This window comes from Papaver somniferum, unplaced genomic scaffold, assembly GCF_003573695.1.
Source record: "Papaver somniferum cultivar HN1 unplaced genomic scaffold, ASM357369v1 unplaced-scaffold_132, whole genome shotgun sequence".
Classification (NCBI taxonomy): domain Eukaryota; kingdom Viridiplantae; phylum Streptophyta; class Magnoliopsida; order Ranunculales; family Papaveraceae; genus Papaver; species Papaver somniferum.
Genome location: NW_020622381.1, coordinates 22,588,915 through 22,598,430, shown reverse-complemented (window position 1 = coordinate 22,598,430; position 9,516 = coordinate 22,588,915). Strand labels below are relative to the sequence as shown.

General features: G+C 37.0%; 1 protein-coding gene and 1 pseudogene across 2 annotated transcripts; one reads left to right on the top strand and one right to left on the bottom strand.

Moving 5' to 3' along the window:
- Window positions 1-616: 616 nt before the first annotated feature.
- On the top strand, window positions 617-5,731 carry LOC113333245 (annotated as a pseudogene).
- Window positions 5,732-5,946: 215 nt separating this feature from the next.
- Window positions 5,947-9,304, bottom strand: LOC113333318. 2 transcript variants are annotated; one of them, XM_026579830.1, is made up of 5 exons: window positions 9,024-9,304; window positions 8,491-8,642; window positions 7,287-8,329; window positions 6,928-7,137; window positions 5,947-6,516 (listed from the first exon to the last, which is right to left on the bottom strand). In XM_026579830.1, the coding sequence occupies exons 3-4, from the start codon at window positions 8,301-8,303 to the stop codon at window positions 6,949-6,951; spliced, it is 1,206 nt and encodes a 401-aa protein (XP_026435615.1). In that variant the 5' UTR covers window positions 8,304-8,329; window positions 8,491-8,642; window positions 9,024-9,304; the 3' UTR covers window positions 5,947-6,516; window positions 6,928-6,948. The 2 variants fall into 2 exon arrangements, with proteins under 2 accessions (XP_026435615.1, XP_026435614.1); XM_026579829.1 differs by having other exon boundaries at window positions 7,287-8,642.
- Window positions 9,305-9,516: the final 212 nt, after the last annotated feature.

The following is a 9,516-nucleotide window of genomic DNA, read 5'->3' as shown; positions in this document are numbered from 1 at the left end:
AACAATCATAATAATAGTAACAATTAGTAAATTTAATATTATATATATTTATATTGAATAGTAAAAATAAATTTATTTTTAAAACCAATAAAATCGAATAAAACTATCTTCAAAGATGTCTGTTTTTGTCATTTGCTACAACAACAATGATTGAATTTGATATTTTAACAAACACACTTTGACTGTTTTTTTAATCAACTTTAATTTTAGTTAATATTTTACCAGACATCAAACTGCATATTTTACCAAACATCAAACTGCTTTTTTCTCACAGCACAGCAACGCACATCATGAAAATGCTTCTAGAAAAAGTGCAGCAATACCAAACTCAGACTTCATCTGTGCTGAGAGAGAGAGCGCGCAAAGTACAATATTATGATACGATTGATACCACAGTTCTCTAATGCTACTAAAGTCACCGAAGAACTAGTGGAAGAAGAAATTAAAGAACGTAGCAGGCTAGCAAAATCCCACTTGTGCTTTGCCAAAAGTAGATTGTACAGTGCAGCAGCTTTATTGAACTCAAACAAAGACCATGCCAAAAGTCAAGGCTTACTTTTTCCAAATCTTTGAAAAGTGAAGATGAGGTTATTTTAGTATCACTCTCTCTCTGTCCATTATCCTTGTACTGACGAGCGAAAGAAGAAGAAAAGAACTAAAGAGTCAAAAGCTACTTAAAAACAGTACAGTACATTGGTTTCTACTTCTTCTCCTTCACCTGGATTGTATGTAGTCTCTCTCGAAAACTGTACATGTTGATTGGAGTTATGAATTTGAAGTATTCTTATTAAACCCAGTTATGTATGTTAAGCACTTCCATTTCGTTTTAGTTGACTTCGACTTGTTCATAAGTAACCTGATGATTCTCGATTGATTGTGGAATCTTAAGATCCTTAGATGATTGATTGATTGGTCGTAGGATGATAAATTGGAATGATATTTTGAGTTAGGGTTTAGGGTTTTGAGATAAAGCAAATCAGTGATATTGGGAAATTGAGAAGAGGAAGGGGGGCTTTTCTGTACAATCCAATTTTATTATTGTTGAAGATTGAGTGAAAGGAAAATATGGATCCAGTGGAAGAGGGTGACAACTCGTAAGATATTCTTGCTTTTATGGAGCTTGCAATAGAATAGACCCTATAAGTGCCTGCTCGATGTGTCATTGTTGAAGATGAAAAGGTAATGTAATGAAAAGGTTATTGTCTTGGAAAAATAACATAACAAATGAGACACGAAACGCTACAAGGCATGCAGAGATGGAAGCGGCAGGATATTTGCTTGAGCAGTGAATGAGAAAGAAATTGGAGTGAGATATTCAAAATGTCATTTCTATGTTACCTGTGAACCATCAACCATGTATCATGTGTGCAGCAGCTATATCAATCCTTGGTATAAAAGCTGTATATTGAGGTTGTGCAAATGATAGGTTTGGAGGGTTGCGGATCAATCCTGTCGTTACATTCTAGAAACACATACCTACTGGTGGTGCTTCTGAGGTGAAAGGCGGCTTTACCTGTAAAGGAGGAGTAATGGCATCGGAAGCTGTCTCTCTTTTTCGGAGTTTCTATGATCAAGGAAATCCCGATGCGCCAGAACCTCACAGGACAGTCCAGGTACCTCAGTAATTTTACTTAACTCTGGCGTATAATCTTGATCACATTTTACACTGCTATTAAACTTTTTGCTTACCCCCCTGATGCTGTCATTCCCAAGTCTCAGATAAATAGCAAAATACATATTATTCTCTCACACACAGCAGCCGACTTAGGTTGGTTTTGCTTTTGGGAAAAAGAAAATCAATCGTTAGAAACTTGGAGTTGAGATTATTCGCTGACATTTACACCCTTTGTCTTACTTGTGTCATGCAAATTCTCCATTGATATCAAGCTGGGCCAGAGAATGAAAAACCTCCTTTTGATTTTGATAGATATCTTACCATGGTGAGAAATAAACTTGCGGGGCTGGCTTTCATCTTTTCTGCTAGCATTCTATCGCAAATTCTGGTACACTTTTTGAACCATGGTCTTAGACTATTTTGACTATATTTTTATTGTACTAATTTATTGCTCACTGCATTTCGTTGGTTGTAATGTTACTGCTGTATCATCAAAACGTAAGTAGATGTGGAACAATTATTGTTGTTGTTTTCATTGTTTATTGACAGGCCCGTGCAAGAAAGGTTTCATTTCATTTCATTCTACTGGTGGCCAATGTTCGCAGGTAATTGGAAGAAAACATTTAGATGGTTTTTATCTGTGTTTTGGTTAGAAAGGTTATGTTGCATTTGTATGATGGGATCACTGAGTCGTGTGACGATGTGTTACTCTTTTCCCTGTAGCTCTCATGTTCATAATGATGCCTATGCCTTGTTTATTTTTTGGAGGTGGATCCACTGCATTCTTAACCAGCCATGATGGAGGAGGGTGAGTCTATCTTATTCTTCAAGCACTTCCATTATTGCGGCTGATGCAGTAATTTGTATATCCAATGGATTTCTGGATATAATATTGGCGTATAAAAAAACATAGTAATTCATTCGTAATCAGGAAGACTTTTAACCACATTTGATTGCATCTTAATTCGAAAGTTAGTCACATTACGTTATCTGAGAAGTGTCTGCTACATAGGCATCAAACCCAGTCTTTGTAGTTTTTAAGACCTTATTCATGGCAGATTATATGTTCAGTATGGTCCAGTTGAGATACCAATCTTTTTCCAAGATTGCTAAAACTTAAAAGTGAATTTGATTTTGTTTGTAATGTTGTATACTATTCACTATTCGGTGTATGAGTCTACATGGTGACTGGTGAGGAAATGATTCTCACCTGAATAGTCCTCAGATCGCTCTATGTAGACTGCGAACCATGTTTTATTCAATAAGTTGATCATCATATCTTACTGAAAAACAACTTGAGTGCTTTCTTTATTCTTGTTTGCACTACCATGTGTTTCCACCGCTCTAGCCTTGGAGATGAATGGTGATCTATTATTTTGGAAAAAGAATAGAGCCTAACAGAAAGCAATATTGTACTCCTTCCGTCCCAGAATACGATCCTAATTTATGCCAGCTTCCTCCAAGTTGATCATATTTGTTCCACCTTCCACATCTTTGAATTTCTCTCAACTATTTAATTGTTCTGCACTGGGAGCTAATTTTATCCCTAAACAAGAATATTTTATGCCATTCTCAGACCATCCAAGCCCACATTGATCTTGATGCCTAGATTGAACTGAAATTGAAAAAAATCGATTTTTCGGTGACCTTGATATGGTTTCTGGTACAGATGCTGAACAACCAAGAGTACTGTCATTTCAGTTTTATATGAGGTCATTTATGTCCATTTTGGTAAACATGTATCTATTTGTACCCTTATCATTATCTAGTCTAGGGTTTGCAATATCAGAGTCTCATTTGCTCTATTGTTATCTTATTCTTGTTCCAGTTTTACATACTGCAAGCATTTTCAAGTCTTGTTCATGTTCTTTCTGTAGTTAAATTTAGTTTCGAGTTTTCTTTTTCCCTTTCGATTCAGTGTTTAAATTCTTCTGTAAGCGCAGCCCATAAGATCACCTTCCCAAGTTTTCAGACATGAAAGCGTTTTGAGCCATTGCTATGCAATGGTGGTTAAAGGAGTCTCATATGGTTTTCCTTTGGGTCTCTTCTCCCATTTTGATTTTGATTTTTCTTTCTAAGATGCTACTTCTCCTATTGGTTTTTGTATTCTCAGATATTTAAATCCCGTTAATAAACTGTCAATTTATCGTTTGAAATGCATTTGAATCAATGTCTGTTAATGATATGCCTGTAGTTGATGTGCTGACAAGCAATACAGACTCATCTGAACCTAGCAACAGGCCTGAATATGGCTATGCGAAACAATCTTTTCAAAACCATAGTGTCCCTCCCAGATCTGAGTTTGCCACACCTAAAGATCACATAAAAAGGAGCAGAGATGTGACATATTCACATTCGGAGAAGGATATGAATCTCCGGGCAGCAGGATCAAGAGAGAAGCATCAGAAAAAATAAACTAGATAAAGAGTATAGGCTAGAGTCCATAAAGTTACAGGAGTCGAAGATCACATGAGCAACATAGGCATCGTACAGAAAGAGATGACCAGGAGGAGAGTGGAGTCTCTGCAAGAAAAGAGTTAGGTACACCTAAAGATTTCATAAGCAGCAGCAGTGACGCAAAGCCTTCGCACACCCGGCAGAGATATGAATCCCATGGTCACGTTGAATCTGTAGAGGATCATGAGAGAAGTATTAGAAAGAAGAAACAAGATAAAGAGTATAGAGTTACAGAAGCCGGGAATCACATGAATGGCATAGGCACCAAAGGGAAAGAGATGACATGAAGGAGTAGACGTAGTAAATATTGTAAAGGCAGCTCTGTGTCATCCTATAGATCCAGATATCGCGATTGCAGGTCCTTATCGTCTGTCTAAATTCCTGCTACTGATCTGAGTGAGAGGAAGAACGATCAGATATCAGAAATTTATGGTTACAACAAGAGGAGAACACTAAAAGGTATAGATCAGAATATGTAAGGGGAAATGTTATTGAGGATAGATATGATCCTTCAGGATCCAATAATGGCTATGTGGATGAGAATTACGACCCTCCTCAAACGCAGCTAGTATGCAAGGCCTGACAAATCATACGAGTCGAATGCCAGGCATTTGATGCTGATTTAACTTCATTGCTAAAGGGTGTTATCTTGCCTAGTCAAAGAAAGTCCTCAAAGCTTCCACTGTTGTTGTAAGTTTTTGATACTCATTCTCTTTAATTACATGGCTTTATAGTGGTCGGATACATAAGAACTACTTATTTTAGAGTTATGAGGATATTCTCATAACTAAATTTGCAGTATGAAGTTTATCAGGTTTCAGGGAATTATTGCATCTGTATCCTCCTTTCTATCCTCAGATTTTCTATGTTGATGTTATACAACTCATTTTGGTAACCAACTGAAAGAAGCTAAAATATAGTAGGATGGTTGTTAGTGACGTAATGATTCAAAATCTCTTTTTTTCTTTTCATCTGCAATCAATTCAGGTGATTTTCAGCACTAGGAGGAAATCCAGGTAATGCTGGTTTTCTTGTTGTTGCTCGAGGTCATGTTTGCTAGGTGCTGGGAACTATTTCTGGTGGATTTGGTGTTGCTACAAATTATATCACTGAGGTCACAGCCGGGGGTCCGTGCAAAACAATGAGCAGTTTCCTTGGGTTGCAGTGAAATCATCATCGATTCCGACTCCAGACCAGTTGTGGGAGATTTCCGACGGTAATATTTCATGGTTCGTTCTTGCAAGATGGAACAAAGCATGCAGGTTGTTAACTGAGATCCAGTAATCCACTATTTCATAGAATTTGAATGACTCTGCTCAATTGGTAGCAAAGGAAGGTTCCAGATTAGGGTTAGAGAGATTATTCAGCATGCTGCGGGACCAGATTTTTTGATTCAAGTATAAATTCCTGATAGGAGGTACATAGATTTTGTGGCTAGCATTCTTTTGCTTTAGTTGTTTTTTTTTATCAAGTTTTTGCCTTTTCATATATTTCATTTGGCTTTTAGCTGAATATTTTGCAACTCCTTAGAGTTTTTTTGTCAATAAAATGTGTAATGAAGCAAAAAGAAAAAATTGACCTTCATATCAAGTATAACTTCTGTTTGTGGAGGGTTGCATTTTCATCTTTTTAGTTTTTCACCTTCCTCAAGTAGCAATAAATTGCCCTTTTCTGCTGGTGCGGCAATACTGCGCATTTACGGAATCCTTATTCCAAAATCTCAATCAACTCTTGAGTCACTGGAACTGGGATGAAGGTCACAACAAGGATACAAAAATTTAATCCAGATAAGCCCTAAATCTGCCCTTGAAAATATTTTATTACTGCTATAAGAATTGAACAACTTAAAAAACCTAGACTTCAGCTGCTTGGGCTATCCTTTAAGCATCAACTTCAAAAAAGGGAATCAAGTTCTGAACTAGGACATCACTGTTATTGCAATGCCTTCACACGTGCCTCTAGTAATAAGGCTTGAACAATTAGTATTTCTCATTGTTTTTAAAAATTCAAAGTTGGAAAACCACATTTCTAGGACTAACTCATGATCATCCATGATCTTTTCATTTGTAAACTAAATCCTACTGACATCATAAAAACAAACTAGACTATACCCTTGAAGACTGCAGCTAACCAAACTAGAATTGATGATAGGGTAAGTCCCACTATCACAAAACTAGTATTGATGATCCTCATAACCAGTACAAAATTCAGGCTTTCACAGCTTTATCCTCAGTTGGCACTTAGGTTAAAACCCCCCAAAAAAAAACTCTACACGAGTCTCACCATTATACTCACTGGAAACCAACATAACTCAGGTAACAGATAAGTTTTCTTACCATCACTGGAAACCAACCTAACAGACTAACTACAGCTAAAACCAGCAAAAAGATGAACTGAGCTGCCCAACTGAATGAACTGAGCGCCAACAGATCACAATGGTATACCTGCAGCAAAAGTAATTTTGGGCATTAGAAGATAAACAACAAATTTTTCAACAGTAGAGTTTGGTATACCAGTAAAACTTGATATAACATATGAAGAACATGTGAAGTTCTCTCACAAATAAGCCAATTAAGTTCTAACCGCTGACTTATAATTTATAATCATTATCATCTAAGAGTTTTTTACTGTGGTTCTAGTTCTACAATCTAACAGCTGACTTATAATTTATAGTCAGTATCACCCAGGAAGTTCGAACCAGTGATTCTTAGATTCTTCAAGGCCTTTATATTTTCAGGAAATAAATTAAGGGGCATATCACTCTTATGGATATTATAACACACGATAGCCACTACGTGCAGTTACAACACACGGCATTAGAAAACTGAAAAAAAATTCATCTCAAAAGATAGTACCTGACGTAACAGCATTGAAGTTCAGGCTTTCACAGGTTTATCCCGACTTGAAATCTTCTTCTTCTGCTGCTGCTGCTGAGATCCTCCATTCCTGACTGCATCTGCCCAACTCATAAGAGATACGGCAGGAGGTTCACTCTCCTTGTTATGATCAGTACTCTTCTGCTTTTCATCTGACTTCTGGGATTCTTTTGGAGGCACCGGCTGCAACTAAAAACAAGAAACAAAGCTTGTAAAATAACAAGACCATTATGTTTAAAATAGCTGTATAAGTATTACTCTCATCTAGTATTTAAATTCAGCACCCAATACAACAACACGATATGAACAACTATAAGCTAAAAAGAAATTTAAGATACCTTTTCATCCTTTTGCTCTTTTGCACGTCTTTTCTTCTTCTTAATAGGAAGCTGAAGCTCCTCCTCTTTCTTCTTACCAATTACTTTCATACCTACAAATTGTTTCTCAAGAGCAAGTTTCCGCTCTTCACTCATTGTGTTGACAGCAGCCTTCTTCTCTTCAACCTGAACTGGCTTATACTCATACTCAGCAAGAGTACTCACCTGTTTCCAATCATGACCTCCCTTAACTTGCGAACCAGCATTACCACCAGTAAGAATTGAGTCGTCCCTTCTTCGTCGTCCTCCTCCTCTTCCGTGACTGTAACCAGAGAAGTACCAAGCCTTCTCCCGTACGAAAAAGAAGGGTGAATTCTCTCTTACTCGAAATCTGATGTAGTGAAACTGTGCGAAGGTCTGTCGGTCTTTCTTCTGGTTTTCTGGATTGCTTCTTATGTTTCGAAATTCAAAATACAAGACGCCTGGTATATAAAAGCCAGAATCTCTAATAGTCTTTGTAGCGCGAGACAAAGTTTTCCTCCTTCCCAGCGAATCTGCCAGGAAGTTACCCTCCCTGACAAGAGAGCGAAATGTTACATTGTGAAAGCCAAATGTGGTGATGATTTTATTCCTTAACTTTCTTAAGACCTTGATCTCATCTGAAGCTGTACCTGATCTCGAATCCAATTGTTTAGAAATATCAGAATCTTCATCCCTCATTTCTTCCATCATCTCAATAGCTTCTTCATTATCAGAAACAATTTCAAGATGCTTGATATCAAAAAGCTTTTTCTCTTCATCAGATAATTTATATTTCAGATGCAACTTCCTAACCTCATCAGATAACGTGACTCCCATAAGTGCTGCTACTATTTCGTGCACTCGGACTCCTTGATACATAGGCTCTGAAGGGCCGTGGGTCCATGCCAACACTTTTCCCTCGTCGCTCTTTAAATCCATACCATAAGCGGCACTAGTTACCTTCCCGGATTCGTCTTCTGTGTACTGTGCATCGCACAAGACTTGATGAATTCCCATTCCAGCTGGCTTCCAACCTTCTAACTCTGCTCCTACATAAACAATTAACATCATTCACTACGGACAAGGATGGTTCTAGAACAAATAAATTGTCTCCCTTTGTTGTCTTATAGCAATCAGGAACCTTCTCGTGTTCGCATCTAAAATTGCAATACGGAAGACGAGTCCAATAACAGGTAGGAGGCACCTGTTCTAGTTTGCACTGAAGATTAGGATCAGGTAAACTGGCCCAATCTGAGATCTCTGGGTTCACAACCCTTTGCATGGTGCCTGTGGCACGCGACATTCCAGCTCCCTTAGCTGAAAATTGCAAAGATGGCAGGCAAGACCTTTATAGAGCTGCAGAAAAAGAAAAAAAAAAACAATCATTTCATTAGAATACTGCCTGGAACTAGACCAGATCATAAATTTAAAACTAGACTATTTAGCAGATAAACATAGCTGTCCCATTTTAGACTCAAAAGTGGAATCACCAAATTCACGTACAGAAGTAGACAATAGAGAAATGAGATCCCAACATATGAGGAAGTAAAGCAAAGCAGTAACTCAAAAAAATTTAATCAATCAAATCAACTAGGTATATAACAGTAATTCATCGAAATATTCAGATCTATAACAGTAATTCATAATTAAAAAAAAAAAAAAAAAAAAAAAAAAAAAAAAAAAAAAAAAAAAAAAAAGCAACATTAAAACGAGTAAGATTCTTTTGTTAATACTTACCCCAACTCTGAGCTGTATGAAAACTCGAGACAGAGACGGTGGAAGAACGAAACAAGAGAGATAGTTTTTCACAGAGAAATTGGACATGCCGAGCTCTCCATTTTAGGGTTTTTTTCTTTAAGTGTTTTCTTTAAGGGTTTTTTTCTTTAGAAAAAAACTCTGAGCTGTATGAAAACTCGAGACAGAGACGGTGGAGGAACGAAACAAGAGAGATAGATTTCACGGAGAAAATGGACATGTCGAGCTCTCCATTTTAGGGTTTTTTTCTTTAAGTGTTTTCAGCAGAAATGAAATTGGGGATAATGGTTTTAGAGGTTTGGGCAATATTTTAACGGTACGCGAGTTACAATCCCAGAGGTGTCACCGACCTTTCACAAAAAACCTATCAAAACAAAGTAACACAAAAACCCCATCAAAACAAAAAAAACACAAAAACCCCAAATTTAAATATTGGTTTCATCAAATTTTATGATGAAACCAAAATAAAATGTAA